The sequence below is a fragment of the Apium graveolens genome, chromosome 2 (assembly GCF_009905375.1).
Source record: "Apium graveolens cultivar Ventura chromosome 2, ASM990537v1, whole genome shotgun sequence".
Classification (NCBI taxonomy): Eukaryota; Viridiplantae; Streptophyta; class Magnoliopsida; order Apiales; family Apiaceae; genus Apium; species Apium graveolens.
The window spans coordinates 290,365,153-290,390,168 of NC_133648.1; the positions used below are offsets into that span (position 1 = coordinate 290,365,153).

Below are 25,016 nucleotides of genomic sequence, written 5' to 3' on the forward strand. Positions count from 1 at the left end.
TTAATATCTTCATCCTTCATATCCACTGCTATCTCTTGCTCATTTACCAGTTCCATAGACCCACCTTTCTTCCTTCCTTTCTCTATCAGCTCATCTTGTTCCATTTCAAGCTCATAGGTCTTCAAAATTCCATACAGTCTCTCAAAAGTAAAATCCTTGTACTCTTGTAAATTTCTAAGAGAGACTGTCATTGGCTTCCATTCCTTTAATAAAGACCTTAGGATTGTCAGGTTGGAATCCTTGGTTTGGTAGACTCTTCCATACAACATTAGTCCATTCAACAACTTTTGAAATCTACTGAAAGTATCATTCAAGGACTCACCATCTTCAAAATGGAAGTTTTCATATTATTGTAGGAGAAGTTCCATCTTGTTTTCTCTGACTTACTCAGTTCCCTCAAATAGCACTTGAACTTAGTCCCAAATATCCTTAGAAGTTTTCCAGTTTATGACATTGTCAAACATGTCTTGATCAAGAACATTGAACAATATGTTCATGGCCTTTTTGTCTTTATGGACTACTATATCTTCATCAATGCATTCTGATTTAGGCTTTGGAACAGTTTTCTCATTTCCAGTAGCTTCACCAGCTTCTGTTGCAGCCATGCGAGGAACATGAGGTCCATTCTCTATGTAGTTGACATAGCTTTCATCTTGAGAGAGTATATGAAGGTTCATCTTCACTTTCCACTGATAATAGTTGTCTTTGTCCAGAATTGGAATCTTCACTCCAACATCTTTCATGCTCATGTTGTTTGATTGCTTTGATCTTTAAACTCTTTGTGTGTTAAGAGCTTGCTCTGATATCAATTGTTATTTCCCAACAATATAACAACAAAATTACAGAAGGGGGGTTCAATGGAATTCTGGTTTCTTTTTGCTTTTCTGAAAAACTATTTCTGAAATATACAACTGTGTTTATGAATATGCAAGAATGTTGATAAAGCTGTTAGAGTATTCTACTAACACATAGTAAATAAACACAAGTTTAAAACTTTCTGGTGGATTTTTCTTTCCACCAGAGATGTATATTTGAATAAATCTATATGATGCAAATTGCACACGGCTACTTACAAGTAAATCTTACAACTTAGAACTTGAGAGTGTTTCTAGAGATACAGCTTGCTTGTTATACTTGTTGTTCTAGTTTTCGTAAAATAATTGTTATACTTGGTTTATATATTCACCAAGTTTACATGTGTAATAAGAAAAGAATAATATTCCTATCAGCTAGGTCCAAGCACATGCTTCTTCATTTCTCTATTCAATGCAATCCAAGTAAGATATAGCATCTTTGAACAAGCTTGTTTTGCATGGAAATGGAAATGCTTCATTTTCTTCTAAAACCTGCAATTAGGCTGCCACATTCCTTTTGTGTACTATCAAATCATATGACTCTGTCATCTTCTGTCAAGTCACTATCAACTGTTATCTTGTTGATTATTTGTTGAAGTTTCAAAGATGTTATCCATACGCACTATATTGGTGTCATCCGTTGAAGCTTTCTTGATAGCATACGTTGACAGCTTAATCTGATATTCGTTGAAGGATTCTTGACTAGCTTATCCATTGAAGGTATATTGAGTTATCCGTTGAAACTTGTAGAGTCATCCGTTGAAACTTGTAGTTTAGCAGTTGAAGATGTTTCTTTAGTAGTTGATACTCTTTCGAGATACTAAATGTCGAGGAGCGACAAGAGACCGTCTTCGCCTTCTATATACTGAAAAGAGAAGCCAACTATTGGTTGGAGTCCAAGCGTAACCTCGAGACTGACATTGTGATCTCTTAGCACATATTCACCCGGTTACTTCTGGACAAGTATTTCCCTCAGTTCATGGAAACCCAAATGGAGATAAAATTCCTGAAGCTGAAGCATGATAAGATGACAGTGGCGGAATACGAAGCCAAGTTCACCGTGTTGTCCCGATTTGTACCCGAGTTTTTTGATACTGAAGAGAAGAAGGAAAGAAGGTTTCAGCTTGTCCGGAAATAATGGATTCAAAACCCAGTGGAAATGTTGGAGCTGATAGGCTATGCCACCTTAGTGCAGAATGCTTCGATCATAAAAGCAGGAAGTAAACAGAGTTTGAAGGAGAAGTAAAATTGGGAGAGAAAGTTAAGAAATCAAGGAGGGGGATCTGGGAGTAGGAGTCTTCCGAGCAAGTGCGTTAGAGGAGTGGTGTCCCAACTTGCAAGAAGCTCGAGGTTTAAGAGGACCACGAGTGAGAATGTCGGCCAGGGTGGCGTACAATCAAGGGCGGTGTTTCACAGTCAGCCCTCATCCCTATACCCGACTGCAGGAAGTATGGGAAGAGACATCTCGGAATATGTGCCCAGGCAAGAGCTCCTCTAAGATGCTTCAAGTACAACCAAACAGGACACATTGCCCCAAGTTGTACACAACCAGGAATTACATGTTTCCAGTGCGGGAAAGGAGGGCACATGAGGAAGGATTTCCCCACATTAAGACCCTTGGCCTAAGGAATGAGCAAGGCTGCTTCCAACAAGCCTCTAATTACTAGGACTTTCAATATGACCGTTCATGACGTTGTTCGAAACACGGATGTGATAGCAGGTAACCTTCCATTAAATTTAGAGCATGCAAATATTTTATTTGATTTCAGAGAAACCAAATCATTTTTATCTCGAGATTTTGCTAAAAAGATAAATCTTAAGGCTATACCTTTGCGCGAAAAATTACAAGTAAAAATAGTGAATCGAGAGGTTATTCTTGTTAATCAAGTACACCCAAATTGTGAGTTAAATCTAGAAGAGAAAATCTTTAAGGTTGACTTGATTCCATTTACCCTAGGAGAATTCGATGTAATTCTAGGAATGGATTGGCTGTCCAGTAATGGAGCTCCTATAGATTGTGAAAAGAAGAAAATAAGAATAAGATTGCATGAAGGAAAGAAGATCATGTTCAAGAGTCAATGACAAACCCAGAAGTTTCTAACCATGGTCCAGACCAAGAGGTTGTTAAGGAAAGGAAATAAGGCCTATTTATATTATGTGATGGATATCAAAAAGGAAGTTCCTGATATACGTGACATACCCGTGAAAAGTCCAGAATCAACAAATTTTGACTTACGATGAATTTTCTACGAATTTTACAAGACTGCTGATTTTTGTGTATAATAACCCAACGAATTTTTTAAATCAAAGATGAGGAAGGTGAATATGATGTATTTATAACGATACAAAATCTTATATCTTAGCCTCCAAGTTATCTGTATTAAAATCTGATCCAAATTTTAGATCCATTAGTATAATTCAATTTTAAATCCTAGTCCCTCTCTAATTTTAATACTTATTTCTATTATTATATTATTAATCTAATTCTAAAATTTACGGGATATTACAGAGAGATAAAGGGCGGGGGAGAGAGAGAGAGAGAGAGAGTTAGTGATGAAAACATTGGAAAGCCACATCGATTCAATCTTGACTATTGAAGAACCGATTTGATTGCAATGAGGTTGAAGACCTGATAAATTAAAAGTAGAGTCTCGATTCAGAGTTGAATACCCAATAAATTGAGAGCAATAGAAATGAATATTGAAGTTTTGAACTGCTCGATTGTGATTTGAGAAGAAATGAAGAGGGGTTTTGATTTGGGAAGAAATGAAAAGAGGCGGAGTTTTGTTTTATTTCAGGATTTTTGGTTTTAGTTTTTAATTTTTCATTTTCCCTTGCATGTTTTGAGTAACCCGCCTAGAATTTCACTTATTGGTTACATATTTTTTAAGATCAATGGTAACATTAATTATGGTGTAACTGTAGATACCTCATTTTCTCTATGATTACACTAAATGACACCAATAATTATAATAAAAAAAAAGTGTAAGCATGGATAGCCAAATATAATTTAAAGGCACCTATGATCACACTTTAGCTACTTACCCTGAAAACAACTGTTAAAACAGGCCATATATGGTTTAGCGTATCTTGAAATATCACTGTAATATCCCGTAATTTTTAGAATTATAATAATAATAGGATAATTAAAAAGGATTAAAATTAGATAAATATTAGGATTTAAAAATTGACTAATGGGACTAAAATTTGGATTGGATTTTAATATGGATAACTTGTAGGTTAAGATATAGGGTTTTGTATCCTTATAAATACACCAAATTCGTATTCCTCATTTTTATCATTAAAATTTGTAGGTCTTTTATACACCAAAATTAGCAGTCTTATAAAATTCGTAGAAAATCCATCATCAGTCAGACGTCATTGATTCTGGACTTTTCATAAAGGTCTTTTCATTCTCTACAACTTTCATGATCGCATTTTCTAAGAAACCGTTGTTTCGAGGGTCAAAAAGTGGAAATAAGGATCTGATCAGAATTGGAATCTTGGAGAAGATCGAGATTTTTAGATGTTTCGTGTTTGATGGGTTACGAAGGATAATATGTGTGCTTTAATGTGAATTATATATTTTCACGATTGAGGTAAGTAACTATTCGTTGCTAAGTATTATTTGTTTGCCTACGTGTTTTGTAAGTAACTTTCTGTTGCTCTGCATTTTTGTTTGTCTACGTGTTTTGTAAGTGAATATTCGTTGCTCTGTATATTGTGTAATGTTACATATTATGTGTGACTAGCTTAAATCTCGTGCGATGCACGGGTTCCCGTTAATAATTTAAAATTTTATTTATCCCATCATATTAATTTAAAAATATTTATAATAATTATAAAATTATAATTAAAATTATAGGATAACCTGTGATCGTAGTTTTGTAGGATAAGTAGGTTATGTATAGTAGTTTAACAATTTAGTAGTTTGGAGGATATATAATACTATTTATTTATTTTTTATATATAAATTGTGGTAGTAGTTTAGTAGGATAAGTAGACTATGTCTAATAGTTTAACAATTTAGTAGCTTAGCGGATGTATAACACTATTTATTTATTTATTTTAATAACCAAAATTAGGGAATAATCGTTGAACCAAATTATACCCCATTCTGGTTATTATAGTATAGTATAGATTACATGTTCTTCAATATTTGTTTAGTTTCTATAAGTGTGATATCGATATGTGATTACTAAGATAATGAATTTTTGGAATTCCCAATTCTTAGTCATATATAAGAATTAAAACTTGATTCACTGGGCAGTGTGATACATAAAACTTAGAACTAGTTTGCGCGCGTTTCAGAATATATCGATACCTTGTCAATCTTTGGTTGCACTTGATGAGGGACGTAAACTAGCCCCCCATCGAATAAGAATTAAAATCTGCTCACTAGGAAAGTGTGGCATAAAGTATAGGATGTTGGTCCCTGGCAAAGTGTTGCATAAGATGTGATTTAGGACTGTGGGACTAAAGATAAGAATTTGTTTTTAAGAATTTTGATTATGTGAATTATAGAATATGGTGTGTGATTTGTTTTGATCCTTGCCATAGAAAATCTATTGTATGATCTTTGTTATCGAATATTTGTGTATTCCCATGTGATCTATGTTATTCGTCGCTTGTTTAAACTGTGTTTTGGAAAAAAAAATTATTTTGAGCTGTTATATGGTAGTTGTTTACTGGGTTTCACAACTCATTTTTTTAATATTTCAGGTTTTGTCTAAGAGTTTGAGTTGGATAGTATTCAAGTTCGAGGACTTAGAATTGGAGTAGACTGACTTTCGGACATCCGCTTTTAGTTGTGCTTTCGTATTGTAACCTTTGTAATAAATTTTGGATTATTAATTGTATTTTGTATTTTAGTTTTGGTTTAGAATTAACAGTGCGAAAGTGTGGGTTGTTACAGTTGGTATCAGAGCAGGCTGTCCATCGGAGTGTATTAGGTATGGGAATACTACATTCTCTAGGATCCGTTCTTGTGGACCATAGTTTGACCTTTGGTAGATCAGGGGGTAGATGTGTCACGAACTTTAGAATTGTTGTGAATTTGGGGACCAAATTCTTTTTATGGAGGGTAGTATGTAATATCCCGTAATTTTTAGAATTATAATAATAATAGGATAATTAAAAAAGGATTAAAATTAGATAAATATTAGGATTTAAAAATTGAATTAGACTAATGGGCCTAAAATTTGGATTGGATTTTAATATAGATAACTTGTAGGTTAAGATATATGGTTTTGTATCGTTATAAATACGCCATATTTGTATTCCTCTTTTTTATCATTAAAATTCGTAGGTCTTGTATACACCAAAATTAGCAGTCTTATAAAATTCGTAGAAAATTCATTGTACGTCAGAATTCGTTGATTCTGGACTTTTCAGAAAGGTCTTTTCGTTCTCTACAAATTTCGTGATTCGTGTTTTCCAAGAAAAATTCGTTTCGAGGATCAACAAGTGGAAATAAGGATCTGATCAGAATTGGAATCACGGAGAAGATCGAGATTTTAGAGGTTTCATTTTGATGGGTTACGAAGGATTGTACGTGTGCTTTAATGTAAATTATATATTTTTATGATTGAGGTAAGTAACTATTCGTTGCTCCATATTATTTGTTTGCCTACGTATTTTGTAAGCAACTTTCCGTTACTCTCTATTATTTGTTTATCTACGTGTTTTGTAAGTGAATATTCGTTGCTTTGTATATTGTGTAACGTTTAATATTATGCGTGATTACATGTTCTCCAATATTTGTTTAGTATCGATACGTGATTAATAAAATAACGAATTTTCGTAATTCCCCAGTCTTGGTCATGTATAAGAATTAGAATACGATCACTGGGTAGTGTGATACATAAAACTTAGAACTAGTTTGCGCACATTCAGGAACACATCGATACCTTGTCAAGCTTTGGTTGCACTTGATGAGGGACGTAAACTAGACCCCTATCGAATAAGAATTAGAACCCGGTCACTTGGGAGGTGTGGCATAAAGTACAAGATGTCGGTCTCTGGCAAAGTGTGGCATAGGTGTGATTTAGAACTGTGGGACTAATGATAAGAATTTGTTTTTAAGAATTTTGATTATGTGAATTATAGAATATGTTGTTTGATACGTTTTGATCCTTGCCATAGAAATTATATTATTTGATCTTTGTTATCGAATATTTGGGCAATCCCAGGTGATCTATGTTATTCGTCGCTTGTCTAAACTGCGTTTTGAAAAAAAAAAGATAAAAATATTATTTTGAGCTGTTATACGGTAGTTGCTTGGTGGGTTTCGTAGCTCATTCTTTTAATATTTCAGTTTTTGTCTAAGATTTTGACTTGGATAGCAATGAAGTTCGAGGAATTAGAATTGGAGTAAACTGACTTTCGGACAACCGCTTTTAGTTGCGCTTTCGTATTATAACTTTTTTATTAAATTTTGAATTATTAATTATATTTTGTATTTTTTAGTTTTAAAATTAATAGTCCGGAAGTGCGACTGTTACACTCACTATGAGTGTGTATCTATGATTATTGTCAAATTATATATATTTAAAATTTTATATTTTAAAATATCACTTTAAATTAAATTTAAAAAATTATATATTATTAAAAATAATGTGTGCATTTCACGTATTTAACCTAGTTATTCTAAAACATCATTCTATGATATTTTTTAAAATTAAACTAACACGTTACAGTACTATAATTTTCTTGTAGTAAAGTATTGGTTCATTGGTGGAAATTAAATTTTATAATCGGATATCAATTTGGCATAAATAGTGTGAAGTTAATGCATGGACATTCATTTTTATGTTACGTGTACAACAATTTATGGTGAAACTGGTTGAAAGGGTAAAAAAATTAAAGCAGACGTTAAAACACCATTTCACAAACAAAATACAGCGAATAATATTATCTATTATTTCACATGGTTAATATTAAAATTATATATAATTAATTTCACTTTATAAAAGTCGTCACACTTTTCAGTGGTTCAATTTGACAACCTTTGACCAACGATTAAAATTTATTTGTTTATTATTTTAAAAAACTGAAAATTAAATAATAAAATAGATTGGTTGTATTTTTTATTGATATAATTTTTTAAAATAATTTCAAATTATATATATACTTAAATCTCAGTAAAAGCCAGTCAGTTTGACCATCATCAAAAGTCAAAACATGACTACGAAAGGAGTATTTTCTATCTATATTGTTATGACCAGTTTCGGTCATGGGCCCTAAAGAGGTCCCCATGGGTGCATTGAATAGCTGGGCTCTCATGTGTGGGCTAGAATCATGGATTAATGTGACTTGGGTTAGCATATGCGGACTGGGCTCATGACGTGCGAGCGGGGCTCACACATATAAGGTGGGCTCACACTTGCCATCTGGGATCTCATACGCGGGCTGGGCTCAGGTGGCCACACGCGAGGTGGGCTCAGGTGCCTTCACGCGAGATGGGCTCAGGTGCCTTCACGCGAGATGGGCTCAGGTGACTTCACGCGAGTTGGGCTCGATTGCCCACACGCGGGCTAGGCCCATGAGCCCACATCTTATGAAAACAGAGGTAACCTTGTATTTATTAATTGAAAAGGAAGGAGGTGCTGGCCGAGATGACTAGGCCGGCCCGCATCAAAGGACTTTGTGTGCAACATGGAAAGTGATGATTGAGTTGCTCGTAGATTTCGGGGCTGACACGGGTTATTCTTACAATTACGGGAAGAAATGCGGAGATACCGCGAGATTGTAGAAAGCGTGTGGAGTCGATCAAGATTTACGTGACTAATTGGCTGAAGGCCTGACTTTATCATGGGTTTGGGCTTCACGGGTTGGAGAACCCTAAACCTAGCCTATTTGACTTGTTCCCCAAGAATTGTGTGAGGCTTGATCCCTATAAATAGGGTACGTAGGCATTTGTATGAGACATGAGTCGACACGTAATAGAGAATAACAAACCCTATTCTTTCTTAAGGAGTCAACATACAAGCTCAGCCACCACCATATATAACCTTCCTCCTCCTTTAAACACCGTCATTTATCCTTGTTCCACCTATCAACCTCCACAACACTGTTATACGAAATTTTTCCTATAAAAATTGGCGCTAGAAGAAGCGGGGGAAAGAAGAAGGACCGGAACGATGTCGAGCACACGCCCCCAGAGAATCAGGCGCCACCTCTACCAATCGCAACCGTGGACGGGCAGGCGGTCATGACATACCTTGAAGGACTAGCCGATCAGATGAACGAGATTAACGCCCGGATGTCAAGGGTAGAGAGAAGCTCGGACCGGAACGCCAAGCATAAGGCACGCCGCCTCAAGGTCTCTCAGCGTAGTTGGAAGGGAAAAGGTCCTCAAAAGAGGTTGATCCACGATTTTGACGACGCGGCAACTGAGACCAAGCAAAAGAAAGAGGCATCGCATGAAAAGGAAAACATACCGCAAGGTCTTGATGAGCGGGGCAGCCAGATCTCTAAGAGATCGGGGCAGAAGCCATCTTCGTCTGAGGCAAGGTCGACTAGCGTGCTAGACCATGTGGGTAAGAAGCTAAGTGAGCATGACCTCAGGCTTAAGTTAGAGAATTACAAGAAAGAGAGAGAAGAAAAAGAGCCCGTAGATTAGAGAGGCTCAAAAAGAGAGCGTGCAACGACCCCTCCAGAAAGATGTCAACGCACCTCGCCCAGGAGGGAGGAGCGACGTAGACGCGGAGACAATCTTGAAGAGGAGTTGCAAGTGCGAGCTGGAGGAGGGGTACGCCGCGAGCGACCTCAAGGCTCACACCATTCGAGTAACGAGGGTGGTGACAGAGAAGGAGAGGTTTTTAGAGTAAGAGACCTGAGGAGGATCTTAGATGAGATGGAGCGAGAGAAGAGGGGCCCCCAAACTCAGCTGCCCCTTCTCCATTCACGATTGCTATCCGATCATCCCCCCTACCTCGGGTATTTAGGCATAACCCCGATCTTCTATTCAACGGCGAAGCCGACCCGGTGGAATAACTTATATAATTTAACACTGAGATGGAAGTCTATCAGGTGTCGGAGATGACCCGATGCAGACTCTTCGCGGTATCACTTAGAGGTAGTGCCCAATAATGGTTCTCCAAGTTGGGACCTGCTAGCATAAGGACATGGCGGAAATTGGAGAACCTGTTCGTCAGACAATTTCGGTCCACCCTCCACTACTCACCCCCTATGGCTAAGTTAGCCAACATCAAGCAAAGGGAGGGGGATCCCCTGGCAGAATACTTTCGTCAGTTCAACGCCGAAGTTCCCAAGGTGAGGGGGGCCAGTGAGGAGACCATCAAAAATTTCTTGATTGCAGGATTGAAAGAAGGGTCAAAATTTTGGAAAAGTCTTCAGGCTAGCGAGCCAAGAACCTTGGCAGAGTTCTATGAGCAAGTTGAACCCTTTAAGAGGGTAGAGAAGTCAATGAGAGAGCTGAAAATCAGCGAGAACTATCGAGATAATAGAGACCGGTCTTCGAGCCCTGATGAGAGGAGAAAGACGTATCGGCGCAGCTCAAGCCCCAAAAAGTCTGCCCGGGGTAAAGAGGCCAGCAAAGTTTCGGGGAGGCCTTATACAAGCAAATGGCAGACACACACCCATCTGGTAGCCTCTATCGACCATATATATGCTACCTATGCTGGGAAGGGGATATTCAGGAAGGCAGCCTCTCTCACAGACTATAACAAGAGGGATACTTCGAAGTATTACACATACCATGAGGCCACGAGGCACGATACAGCTGATTACAAATAATTGAAGGATGAAATCGAGACGTTGATAAGGCAAGGGAAGCATACAGAGTGGTTGTCAAGGAGGTTCGAAGGCACAGAACTGATTATCATACCATCCATCCTCCACCCCTTGAAGATAAAGAGAGGGTACCTCGGGCTGGTAGTATTCACATCATTCTAGGCGGGTCTCACATTGGTGGAGACAGCCGAAAGGCAATGGATAGATACACCCGGGAAGCAAAGGATAAGCCTCTCACCAACATCAACCATCTGAGTCAAAGGCCACCGGAGCTCTTTGAAAGGGATGCTGATGACATCTTATTTAGAGAGAACGATGCCAAATGGGTGCATTACCCTCATACGGATGCCCTAGTCATAAAAATGAAGATTGGGTCGGTACATGTTCACCGAGCAATGGTGGATACCGGGAGCTCGGCTGACGTTTTGACTTATGATGCCTACAAGAAGCTGGGATTGTTGGATAGAGAATTAACCTCAACAGGTGGACACCTATACGAATTCACGGGAAACTTGATCTGAGTGAAAGGGACAATTCGGCTCCCGGTGACCATAGGAGAAGAGCTCTATCTGGACACCCATATTGCTATGTTTACGGTTGTAGATCAGCCTTGTGCCTACAATGTTATAGTGGGCAGACCTCTCATGAGGGCAATGAGGATGGTGACCTCGATCCATCACATGACGGTAAAATTCCTAACCCCCACAGGGGTAGGTTTCTTGAAGAGCTGTCAATATGAATCGAGGGTCTGCTACAACCAGGCACTCAGTGCGGCCGAGTCAGAAAATGCGTCAAAAGAGATGGACGAACCGGGTGAAGGCGATGTTCTCATAGAAGAGGCAGAGGGCAGGAAGAGAGTACGTCCTGAGGGACACGAGACTTGTAACCTGATTTCAATCGAGGAGTTTCCCGACAACTATTTCGAGCAAATGGGGATTCAGGTGGAACCGCGCCCAAGGGCCTTGTTGATGGAAGCCTCTCAGGCCATCATATTGATACAAGAAGGGATTGTGGAAGAGGCAAGTGATAAAGAAGAGAGCTCAGAATAAATCACTGCAAGACTCAGGAAAGGGAAATAGGCACATGAAGAAATGACAAAACTATAGATCTGCCCAACAGAATCATTCGTATGGTCACTACAACCTCTGAACGCCTGATAAATCCGGCCCGAGCTCACCAGCCTGAGCTCGAGGATACGGAAGGTTTGACAATCACGGAAGTGGGAGAATCTAGTGAGGCTCGAGCAGACTTAGACCCGAGAATGCCCCAAATGATTGAGAGGGCTGGGGCCGCAGAGGACACAATCCCGATCTTGGTAGACCCAAATGATCCCTCCAAGGTACTCAGAATAGGCTCTAACTTAAGGGAGGATCTAGCCCACTTCCTGAGGAGAAATTTGGATATCTTTGTATGGTCACACTCTGATATGATAGGGATTGACCCGAATGTCATGTGCCACCGGCTCAACTGGGACCCGAAAAAGAAGGGGGTCAGACAGAAGAGACGGTCGATTAGTGGAGAGAGGGCAGAGGCCCTCAGAGAAGAAGTAGATAGACTAATGGAGACAGCGCTTGTAAGGAAAGCCTTCTACCCCATGTGGCTGGCCAACCCTGTGCTTGTCAAGAAGCCCAATGGCAAATGGAGGACATGTGTGGACTTCACCGATCTGAACAAAGCTTGCCCGAAGGATAGTTTCCTCTACCCCGAATCGACTAGCTGGTTGATCTCACAGCTAGGCATGCACTACTTAGCTTTATGGATGCTTATTCGGGATATAACCAAATCCCAATATATGGTCCATATCAGGAGCATACCTTCTTCATCACTGATGGGGGCCTCTATTGTTATACCGGGATGCCTTTCGGGCTCCTTAATGTGGGGGCAACCTATCAAAGGCTGTTGAACAAGATGTTCAAACATCAGTTGGGGAAGACCATGGAGACCTATGTAGATGACATGCTTGTGAAGTCAAAGGAAGCAAAGGATCATGTCTGTCACCTATCGGATATGTTCCAGATCCTAAGGGAGTATATGATGAAGCTCAACCCACAGAAATGTGTGTTCAGGGTTGAGTCAGGGAAGTTTTTGGGATTTATTATCAACCATAGGGGTATTGAGGCCAACCCCGCCAAGATACGACCCCTACTCGAGATGAGATCCCCCCGATGAGTGAAGGACATCCAAAGCTTAACGGGGCGAGTGGCTGCCTTAAACCGCTTCATCTCAAAGTCCTCCGACAAATGCCAGGAGTTATTCAAAGCGTCTAAAGGAGTGGGCAGGAATTTTGAGTGGACAAAAAAGTGTGAAGAAGCCTTTCAGAACATAAAGAAGCATCTCAGCAGCCCTCTAATATTATCCAACCCAAAGGAAGGTGAGACCCTGGTCCTATACTTGGTCATCTCTGACTTTGCAATAAGTGCGGTATTGGTTCGAGAGGAGGATGGTATCCAGCTCCCGGTATATTATGTGAGTAAAAGGCTGGCTGACACGGAGACTCGGTACACGAGCCTCGAGAAATTAGCATATGCTTTGATCCTGGCCTCTCGAAAGCTCAGGCCCTATTTTCAGGCACACAAGGTAGAAGTGCGAACCTCCTACCCCCTCAGGCAAGTAATGCACAAACCGGAGTCTTCTGGTCGAATCCTGAAGTGGACAGTTGAGCTCGGCCAATTCGAGGTGGATTATAAGCCAAGGACCACAATCAAAAGCCAAGCCCTGGCTGATTTTGTGCTAGAATTTCCTCCACATCAAGAAGTGGAGCATGAAGCCCTTATTGTCATACCTAGTGCAGAAGAGATGGGGCTGAAAAATCAAAATGGTGCCCCATGGTGGAGCCTATTTGTGGATGGAGCCTCGAATGGGGATGGTGAAGGAGCTGGAATTGAGTTAATCAGCCCGGAGGTGCACAAGATCAGACGCGCGACCTATCTGGCCTTTCATGTAACCAACAATGATGCTGAATATGAGGCCCTGATCAACGGTCTCAAGCTAGCTTTAGAAATGAAGGTGGAGAATTTGAATATGTGTAGTGACTCCATGATTGTGGTATATCAGATAAACGGAGGATATCAAGCTAAGGGACCGAGAACGGAGCTTTACCTGAAGTGTGCGCAGAGGATAATCGCAAGGTTCAACGAAGTGAGGCTGGAACTAATCCCGTGCGGGAAGAATGAAGGTGCAGATGAGCTAGCTAAACTCGGCTCACGCCGCGAGGCCACTCTGCTAGGGGTCGTGCCCCTTGACATACAGAGGCATTCTAGTGTGCCCGAGAATGAGGTGGGCAACCTCAGTGATAACCTCGGCCCCACGTGGATGACACATATATTAGCCTACATAAAAGAAGGTTCACTCCGGGATGAAAAGAATGAGGAAAGGAGGATAAGATACAAGGCAGCCCGCTATGTGATATACGATGGGGTCCTATACAAAAGAGGGTTCAGTGTGCCCCTCCTCAAGTATTTAGATGGGGATGAATGCAATTATATCCTAAGGGAAATATACGAGGGCATTTGTGGCAATCACTCGGGGTAGCTTTCTAGCTCAGAAAATCCTTCGTCAAGGTTACTATTGGCCAATAATGAAAAAAGATGCCTTTGAATTCTTCCGAGCCTGTGATAAGTGCCAGCGATATGCCAATTATTATAACAGCCTCGTGGCTCCCCTCACATCCCTCATGAGCCCTTGGCCCTTCGCTATGTGGGGAATTGATCTAATTGGAGAACTCCCGAAGGTCAAGGGAGGTGTCAAGTATGTGGTTGTCATGGTAGATTACTTCACTAAGTGGGAAGAGGTCGAGCCTCTAGCCACTATCACGGCAAAAAAGCTCAGGGAGTTTGTGCACAGGACTATTGTGTGCCGCTATGGCATCCTCTACAAGTTGATATCTGACAACGGGAAACAGTTCGATAGCAAGGAAATGCGGGAATTTTGTGAGCAACTGGGGATTCAGAAGAGTTTTAGTGCAGTCTTCCACCCCCAAAGTAACGGGCAGATGGAGGCTGTTAATAAAATCATTAAGCACACCTTGAAGGCAAAGCTTGAAGAGAAGAAAGGGACATGGCCAGAGGAGCTCGCCCAGGTCCTGTGGTCTTATAACACGACTCCCCGAACTATAACTGGAGAGAGTACTTTCTCTTTGGTGTATGGGTGTGAAGCTATGGTGCCCGTTGAGGTAGGGGCAGGTTCTTTTCGGAGGGACAACTATGACTCAGAGGCAAATGAGGTCAACCATCGGCTCTATTTGGACATGATCGAAGAAACTCGGGAAGATGCTCAGATCAGGATAACAGCATATTAGCAGAAGACAGCTAGGCACTACAACAATAAGGTTCGCGCCCGGACTTTCAAGGTGGGAGATTTGGTTCTGCACCAGGTCATGCCAAACACCAAGGTGGAGTCTTTGGGGAAAATTGGGAAGGCCCTTACAAGATAAAATCAGTGCTCTGTGAGGGAACCTACCACCTCAATAATATGCAGGACAAGTTGATCCCGAGAGCATGGAACGCGGAACACCTCCACAAGTATTATCAATAATATTATTTCTTCTCAAACTTAGTATTATCTTAAAATATTCCTAAGTCTCGGGGGGGTAGTGCCATATAGGTGCCTCCATGAGACCACAAGCATCAACTCCTTTCACTTTCTATTATCCATGAATAAACGATTGATATCAATTTGTGCCTTTGATATTTTAACTCTTGTTAATAGATTAAAATACCCAGCAGGGGAGCCCATCCTTGGGAGCCCATGCGAGGACAAAACAGTTGTTTTATTAACATGTTAAAATCATAAGTCAAGCTGGGCCCCGGCCCGCTTCACAACAAGTCAATGAAACGAGCTGGGGCCCGGCCTGCTTGGAAAAGTAATGAGCACAAAGCGGATTAAAGATGAAGGTAAAACTATGAGAATGGGGATAGATAAACTGACTTAAAAGTTAAGGATAGTCGCGATGCGAGCCCATATCAAGGCGGGCCAGAGAGCCCATCCCGTTATCATGTGTACATGGCCAGGGTCACAGAAGATACAAGAACAAGATGCGAGCCCATAGGCCCGGCCCGCTAATGCAAGTACACATACAAAACTTGTGAGTTAGTAATGGTGTGAGCCTGCTCTACTTAAATTTTCATTCATTTTATTTGATTGAACAATGATGCGAGCTGATGAGCGCGGCTCGTTGTGAATGTGTAACATCCGTCATACGCGGCCAGGGTTATGATAGCTTTTGGTCAGTAGGGGCATGGTAAGTTTACACAAAATTAAGAGAAGTAGCTGGCACAATAAAGATAAATACGGGCACAAAAGACTTATAATTTTATACAAACAAGAGTTAAATAAGTTATGCCCCAAGGCAGAATATTTCAAATACAAACGCGAGGCGAGAAGGGTGCCCGCTTACCCAGTCAAAAGTCTAGTTACAAAATAAAATTAATCTAAGAATTATCAGCCTCCGTCTCCTTGCGAGCCTCATCAGCCGCGACCCGGGCCTGCTCAGCTGCGAGCCGAGCCTCCTCAGCAATCTGAGCATCCCTTTCCATCTCCAGCTTCAGCTTCTCAGCGTGCCTAGCTATGCCCGCGCCCAGAGCCGCCCAATCAAAGTCAGGAACCTTACTGATGAAGATTTTCATGAAATTTCTGGCCCCCAGGTTCCTGGCATCAGCAAGGGCGGCCTCGCGGCCCGCGGTCAAGGCAGAAACTGACCCCTCCAGCTCGAGCACCCTCTCCTCGAAGCTATACTTCTCTTTCTTCCATGCTTCTGTGGCTAGATCATGAGCCTCCTTCTGCTCCCTTAAAGCCTTCTCATGAGCAGCATTCAGGTTAAGCATCTTTTGATTATAGTTATTGACCAGTGTAACTTTCTCCTGCCCATACTCGGCGACCTTGCTCTGAATAGACTTGACCTTAGAGTCGAGCTTTGTGTTGGTCTGGCTGAGGGCTCGCAGTTCTCGAGCCTTAGACAGCTGACGGTAATACTCCTCAGCTGCGGCCCGGGTCAGTGCGTCCTGGTTGGCCTCGAGAGAAGAAGAGGACCAATTCTTCACATCCTGTTCGCTGATGTTAGCTTGAGCGAGCCGGCCAAATATGGTCGCGACCGTGTTAACTGAAGAAGATGTAGGGAGAGGGGCATCAGATGGAGCAGCCTTCTTTGGGTCAGGCTCGCTAGTTTTTCCCTCCTTGTGGCCTCTATGCCTTTTCAGCCAAGGAGAAGGCCCTGAGCCCTTGAGATGCTCGGAAAGAGTAGTCATGCGGGCTGGAGGGTTGGCTTGAGAGCGAGCCCCTGTGGTCGCAGCAGCGGGCTGAACTGGGCCCGAGGTCGTAGCTTGCTCAGCCTCTTCCATAAAGGGGATAGGGGAGATGGCCATTTCTGAAAAGAAAACAATAAAGTGATGTATTAGTTATAATAAAATACAATGAAAAGAAGAGATGCGAGCAGATAATAAATGCAGAAAATTAAAGTACAATGTGGAGTGGAATGCGTGCAGGAAATTTAAAAGAGGCAAGCACAACACGAGCTTGCACATGTGGGCCCGATATTCTTAACATTTCTGGCCCTCTTCTTAGATTTCTTCTTTTGAGGAGTCAGCTTCACTCCATCCTTCAAAAACTGACACGCGACCAGGTTCGAGGTTGTTATGAGTTTTCGGATATCCCTGTCCGCCTTAGGAAGTCCTAGAAGGCTATCCGCATTTATATTTTCTTGTAAAAAAAGGATAGTGCGAGGCAGGGTGGCTGGAGATAAAAAAACATTTGTGTTAAGAGAAAGAAATATGGTAAAGGAAAGGACAGCGGCCAGGGAGGACTTACATGGATTATAAAAAAAGTGAGTCTGGACTCGAGGCACCTTGTGGATGTAGAAGTAGGGGCTCTTCCACTTCCCTGAATTGATCGACCCGTTGTGGATGAGGTTCTTCTTGTTGAAGCACGGCTAGACGGAGAGGTAGAAATACCCAAAGTTGTTGGGAGAATGCTTCAAATTAAGGAAATAGCCCAGCTGCTTCGCGGTTAGAGGAGGGTACCCGCATTTATGATACATGATGTACAGTGCGAGGGCGGGTATCCGTTTGGATTGATCTGAAGGGGCGCGAGCTGGAAGTATTCACAAATATCCTTAATGAAAGGATGGAGGGGAGAGGAGATTACTAGCCTTAACAGAAAAGTGGACAAAACCATGCGAGGCACCCTGCCTCCATTCTCCGGGTGATTGAATCTATAGCATCTCATATGCGGCAGGGGCAAGACAATATGACCCTCGAGCTGGAACTGTTCGATGTGCTCAGCCAAGTGCTTATGAGTAAGTGAGGTGGGCAGGTCGCGGCAAGCGAGCACCTTTATCTCCTCGGCCACAGTATTTATCAGGGATGATCTGTTTTCTGAAAATGACCTCACCCTCAAGTTCGGGCTGGGCAGGAGGCACATAGGGCTCAGGAGAGGCCGCGGGGACATAGTTAAAATTACAGATCTTATACTGACTAGTAACATCTGCCACCTCCTCACTTTGAGGGGAGTCATAAGACCAATGTGAGTCGTCTTCTTCACCCTCGAGCCCCAAGATAGGATATTCTGCGGCTACAGGTTCCTTCCCTTTCTTGGTGTCATAATAGGCACTCCCCAGGTCGCTGTCAGTAGACTCCGAGGCGACCTAAATGGGGTCGAGGTCATTGACTGCAGCTTGCCTAAGGCGGGCCGCCCTCTCTTCAATCATTTCTCTTAAAATCTCCTCAGCTCGCTCTTTGTCCAAAGGAGCGGGCTCGCGGTTTAGGAGCTCCTCCAACCCAAGGGAAGCTGGTATATTAGAGAGGTCCGCGGGCCTGTTTCTCCAATCATAAATATTCTTCTCCCTGGTATAGTCTTCAGGGTTAGGGTCGATGTGAATATCCAGCGAGCCGGAGCCAGCTGCTCGCATTGAGTTCTCAACTCTAGCAATGTTCAAGGCCCCTTGAGGGGTGATAGCAGAATCAGGGGAAATAGGTTGGTTGAGACGGCCAGAGAGGGAAATCAGCTCGCGTTGGAAGTCCTTTGAGCCTCGCTGCTCGGGTGGATATTGATTTAATGGAGATGGAGTGGCTGAAGAGTGAACCGGGCTAGCAGAGGAGTGAGCCGGGCTCGAGGAAGAGCGAGACGATCCGTAAGAGCGGGCTGAAGACGCACTCGACATCTGTAAAAGATGGTGAGGATTAGTGTGTGGCCCTAAAAAGAAAGTAAAAACAAGTATGAGGTCGCACCTAAGTGTCCTCACATCTCACATGGGATCGCACCTAATTATCTAAACGAGCAGACGGGCTAGCATCGCATGTCGTGAGTGTGTGTGGGCTCGCATCGAACAGGTGGTGTGTGCTCGCATGGTGCATATGAACAAACATGAATGAGTATGGATGATTAAGGATCAAAGGGGTACCTGTAGGTGAAGTGTAGGATGATCCTGATAAATCTATTCCCGGAGAATATCGCCGCCGGTAGACGGTTCTTGTGCTGATGATGGTTTTCGCCGTAGTAGATCCTTGAGCAAAATGAGCAGCAATTCGAGAAGTGTTATTGGAAATGTGAGAAATGAATTGAAATCCCACATATTTATAGGGTTAGGAGAGAGAAAGGACAAGGGACACGTGTCGCCATCTCAAGAGACGGCACAAATCCCTACGCCAGCTGTCATATGTTCAAACACATGATTGTGGAAAGTCATGCGAGGCGGTTTGGTGCGACCTCGTGGGCTCGCGCCTGCGGGGCAATTAAAAGATAATGTTGAAAAAATTCCTAGCCTCGAAATGCGACCAGGAATTTTGGGGGTAGTTGTTATGCCCGCTTTCGGTCATGGGCCCTAAACAGGTCCCCATGGGTGCATTGAATAGCTGGGTTCTCATGTGTGGGCTAGAATCATGGATTAATATGACTTGGGCCAGCATATGCGGACTGGGCTCATGACGTGCGAGCTGGGCTCACACATGTAAGGTGGGCTCACACTTGCCATCTGGGCTTTCATATGTGGGCTGGGCTCAGGTGGCCACACGCGAGGTGGGCTCAGGTGCCTTCACGCGAGATGGGCTCAGGTGCCTTCACGAGAGATGGGCTCAGATGACTTCACGCGAGCTGGGCTCGATTGCCCACACACGGGCTGGGCTCAGGTGGCCACACGCGGGCTGGGCCCATGAGCCCACATCTTATGAAAATAGAGGTAACCTTGTGTTTATTAATTGAAAAGGAAGGCGGTGCGGGCCGAGGTGACCAGACCGGCCCGCATCAAAGGACTTTGTGTGCAACATGGAAAGTGACTCATAGATGACTAAGTTGCTCGTAGATTTCGGGGCTGACACGGGTTATTCCTACAATTACGGGAAGAAATGCGGAGATGTTGCGAGATTGTAGGAAGCGTGTGGAGCCGGTCGAGATTTACGTGACTAATTGGCTGAAGGCCTAACTTTATCATAGGTTTGGGTTGCACGGGTTGGAGAATCCTAACCCTAGCCTATGTGACTTGTTCCCCAAGAACTACGTGAGGCTTGATCCCTATAAATAGGGTAAGCACTTGTATGAGACATGAGTCGACACTTGATCGAGAATAACAAACCCTATTCTTTTTTAAGAAGTCAACATACAAGTTCAGCCTCCACCATATATAACATTCCTCCGCCTTTAAACACCGTCCTTGATCCTTGTTCCGCCTATCAACCTCCACAACACTGTTATACGAAATTCTCCTTATAACATATATTATATTATAACAGACGAAATATTAAAAATTGATTGATCAATCATTCTAATTCTAATTGATATTAAAGTCGAACTTTTTCTATCATCTTAATATTATATTAAATTTTAATTTATAATAGATGAAATATGACAACTTTGTGTTATTATATTTAATATTAAAGTCAAGTGTTCTACGAATTTAAATAATTCATAATGATGTCTATATTATTCTAACTGATACTGAAGTCAATCTATTCTACTAATTTAATTTTTATTTAACTAATATCTATAACAATCTTTATTATAACAAACAATTTAATTGTTATATAGATATTAGAGATATCTATATTTATATTATCAAAAGTTGATTTATGAAAATATAATTCAAATAGTTAAAACAAAATCATATATGCTATTTGTCCATGTTATAACAAAATTATCATATTGAAATGGGTTTAAAATATTAAACTATTGATTCATGTTAAAATACAATAACTTAAACTATTGATTCAGGATAAAAAGAAGTTAATATAGACTAAACATAATTATCCAAACAAAAACTTAACTTTTAACTAAAATATAATTATTTTTTTGTAAGAAAATTTAATAAAACCATATGTTCAATTTCCTTTTTCATATATCTCTTATTAAAATATATTATGAAATATACGGGTATTAATATATTGATCATGAAATAGTATCATTTAATAGATTTAAATGAACAAATTTAAAAATTTTAATTCAAATTAATTTTTTAAAAAAATTATATAATATTAAAATGAGTGCATCTAGTATTATAACAAGTCTAATATTATAACAAGTCGTAAGTATTGAAAAATCCGATAGTTTGGCGGTTTGTTAATAAATTTTAAAAATTATTTATAGACTGAAGAGGTGATGTTACCGAAATGCAAACAACCTTAGAAAGGAAGACTCCACATTAGACATGAGAAAACGAGCGAGATAAAGAATGAATGAAACACAAAAGACCCGGTTTACTAGGGAGTCCAGCATCTCCCATCTTTATAGCAACACCAAAGAATGTAACCTTCATTATTAACAAGCCTACGTTACATTTGTTTCCCCAGCCACTTTTCTGTCTCACCACACATTATTATTCCAGAACCAAGAACTCACCAGGACAACCCAAAACACAACCACATTACCAAATTTTTACAATCAAACTGAAAATAAAATTATACAAAACATCAATATTGATCAATATTCATGCAGTTCTAATGCATTGTAAATATTGATCAATTATCATGAGCTCCTGTATCCACCACTTTCTTGTTGTTTTTCTTGTATTTGTTTGTTTCATCTTGGATCCCGTTGATGCGGCTGATGGACCTGCACAGAAGTTTCTTTTGAGCTGTGGTAACCAGAAAGGTGGTGCGGATGCTGATGGTAGAAAATGGGAAGGTGATGCCAAATTCTTGGTAAAAGCCGATAGATCTCGCGAAGCCAAGGCCGATATGCAAGACTCTTCACTACCGTCTGAAATTCCTTTCATGTCTGCCAGAATTTTTAATGCAGAGACATCTTATAAGTTTGCCATAAATGGAAGCAATAGGCATTTCCTTAGGCTATATTTTTACCCATCTTCGTATCCTAATGTTAATATTTCCAACTCCTATTTCGCGCTTAATGTCGGTGAAACCACCTTGTTGAATAATTTCAGTGCTGCACTTACAGCTACAGCTTTGTCACAAGCTTATATTGTTAAAGAATATGCACTGGCACCTTCGGATTTAAATGATCTGACTGTGACTTTTAAGCCTTCTGATAAGTATAGTGGGAGTTTTGCATTTGTTAATGGCATTGAGGTGATTGAAACACCAGAAATGTTTGATGATAATACAGGAATGGTGGGATTTTCGGGTGATTCAGGTGTGACAATTGAAGCAACTAAAGCTAGTATGGAGACGATGTATAGATTGAATGTTGGGGGACAATTTATTCCTCCAACAAATGATTCAGCTGGTTTAATGAGGAGTTGGTACGATGATACAGCATATATACTTGGTGCTTCAAGTGGCGTTACAAATGCAGCCAATACAACTATTGATGTAGGAAATGGAACAGCTCCTCTTGCTGTGTACAGCACTGCAAGAACTATGGGTCCGGATCCCAATGTCAACAAAAATTATAACCTGACGTGGGTATTTCAGGTCGATGCCAATTTTACCTATCTTTTAAGGTTTCATTTCTGCGATTATCTTGATCAGAAAGTTAACCAAAGGGTGTTTGAGATATTTATTAATAATCAAACAGCTTTGGATACCATGGATATAATAGGCTTGGCGGGCTCTGCAGGTAGTCCCATGAAAAAGGATTTTGCAATCCTCGTGAAAGATAACAAGGGTGATAACGAGATTTGGGTGGCATTGCACCCCAATGTAAGTGTCAAGCCTGAATTTTATGATGCAATGTTGAATGGTTTAGAGATATTTAAGCTTGGTGATTCAAAGAAAAACTTGGCAGGACCTAACCCGAAGATATCTGATATGATGCAAAAACAAATTGATCACAACACAAAGGACTTTGGTTCAAAGAAAAGTTACAAGAGTGCTATAATTGGTGGAGCAGCTGGTGGTGCTGCTGCTTTTGGTATTGCTGCTGGATTAATTTTTGTGATCAATAATAGAAAAAGGAAATATCCTGGACAAGATTCCGTGTCAAGTTGGCTCCCTGTTTATGGACATTCTCATACTGCTAGCAAGTCTACGATGTCAGGGAGGAGCCATGGCAGTACCAATATTTCATCTGATGCAGCATGCAATTGCCGGTACTTCTCATTGGCAGAAATCAAACAGGCTACCAAGCATTTTGATGAATCCCATGTTATTGGTGTTGGTGGTTTTGGAAAGGTTTACAGAGGTGTCGTAGATGGAAATATGAAGGTGGCTATTAAAAGATCAAATCCATCTTCAGAACAGGGAGTTAATGAATTTCAGACAGAAATTGAGATGCTTTCAAAGTTGAGACACAGGCATCTAGTGTCACTAATTGGTTACTGTGAAGAGGATAATGAGATGGCCTTGGTTTATGATTTTATGGGAAAAGGAACTCTAAGGGAGCATTTGTACAAAAACAACAAAATCACTTTAACTTGGAAACAAAGGCTGGAGATCTGCATTGGTGCAGCAAGAGGATTGCATTATCTTCACACTGGAGCTAAATACACGATCATTCACAGGGATGTCAAGACTACTAATATTTTGTTGGATGACAAGTGGGTTGCAAAAGTGTCTGATTTCGGGTTATCTAAAACAGGTCCTAACATGAATCAGGGCCATGTGAGCACTGTTGTAAAAGGTAGTTTTGGATACTTAGATCCTGAATATTTCAGGCGGCAACAACTGACTGAGAAATCCGATGTGTACTCATTCGGGGTTGTTCTTTTTGAGGTTCTGTGTGCCAGGCCAGCTCTTAACCCGAGCCTTCCCAAGGAACAAGTCAGTCTTGCTGATCATGCACTGCGTAGTGCAAAAAACGGAACTTTGGAAGATATGATTGATCCTCATCTTAAAGGAAAAATTAGCGCAGAGTGTTTTAAGAAATATGCTGAAACAGCAGAGAAGTGTTTGGCTGATCATGGAACAGATAGGCCATCCATGGGAGATGTTTTGTGGAATCTTGAATTTGCTCTGCAATTAGAGTCAAATCTAGAAAATCCTAAACCAGCTTCTAATAAGAGAAGTATTGATTTGACAGATCATAACAGTATAATGGCAATGCATAGGAACACTTTAAGCCTAGGCAGTGAAGACATTGATGGATCAGAGGATAGTGAAGTATTCTCACAGATTGTTAATCAAAAGGGGAGATGAACATGAAATTCATTTCATAAGATAATTTCATACAAGTTGAATGAATAGTCATGCACGGTCTTTCAGAATACCTTCTTGTATAGTTTGAGGCCTCTTTTAATTTTAGTATTGTTCAAAGAGAGATTAGTCTAAACAATTATACCAGCCTAATTCCATATACAATGAGCTTAGAAACACAATACCCTTGGAGACCTGCCTCTTGCTTTTATTACTGTATCAAATATTAAGTAGCCATAGAAATTTTCTTTTTGTTGCTTTTGTCTGTATCACAGAAACTTTTCAGAGTCATTTGTTAGTTTTTCTTTTTACACTTGACTATTTTCTAAGGCTGCTGCGTGAAAGAAATATTTTGATAGCAACTCTATAGAAACTGGTTCTAGACTACCATGTAATGAACTGATGATTTCAATATGTTCTATTCCCTTATATTTCAGACTCATCAGATTTATCAATCGGAATCCAAACATACAGAGAACAATAATTGCACACGGATTGACTAACCGTTTATGCTACATAAATGACCTAAAAAATGTTAGCAGAAACATGTCATTGGCGCTGTGTTACTCTTTATAAATTAAACAAGTATAAAAGGCTCAAGAACTTTAATACTTTATAAATCTGCTAAAGATAACTACAAATCCTAAAGTTAGAATGTCTCAATTCGGAGGTCCGTCTCGATTAACCGAAAATAGTGTGAAAGTGCATTTTTTTTTAAAAATCGGTCAAAAGTCGGCCAAAATCGGCCCACTTGGTCAAATATCGGCCGGTCGGTTAAATAGTTAAAATTAATAAAATAATAATAATTTTTAAAGAAAAATTGAAATTAAAAATAATATTTAATATTTAATAATAATATTGATTATCATATGCATCTAAATTCTAAATTCTAATA

At 40.7% G+C, this 25,016-nt stretch overlaps 2 protein-coding genes across 2 annotated transcripts; both read left to right on the forward strand.

The window, feature by feature from the left end:
• The first annotated feature begins 13,223 nt into the window (after positions 1-13,223).
• On the forward strand, positions 13,224-14,141 carry LOC141701928 (uncharacterized). The gene has a single exon (XM_074505561.1). The coding sequence runs from the start codon at positions 13,224-13,226 to the stop codon at positions 14,139-14,141; it is 918 nt and encodes a 305-aa protein (XP_074361662.1).
• Positions 14,142-21,375: 7,234 nt separating this feature from the next.
• Positions 21,376-24,432, forward strand: LOC141706341 (receptor-like protein kinase ANXUR1). Its single transcript, XM_074509127.1, has one exon. The coding sequence runs from the start codon at positions 21,557-21,559 to the stop codon at positions 24,122-24,124; it is 2,568 nt and encodes an 855-aa protein (XP_074365228.1). The 5' UTR covers positions 21,376-21,556; the 3' UTR covers positions 24,125-24,432.
• Positions 24,433-25,016: the final 584 nt, after the last annotated feature.

Bases quoted from the DNA above. Each gene is read 5' to 3' on its own strand.
- LOC141706341 (XM_074509127.1), top strand. From the start codon at position 21,557: ATGAGCTCCTGTATCCACCACTTTCTTGTTGTTTTTCTTGTATTTGTT.
- LOC141701928 (XM_074505561.1), top strand. From the start codon at position 13,224: ATGCACAAACCGGAGTCTTCTGGTCGAATCCTGAAGTGGACAGTTGAG.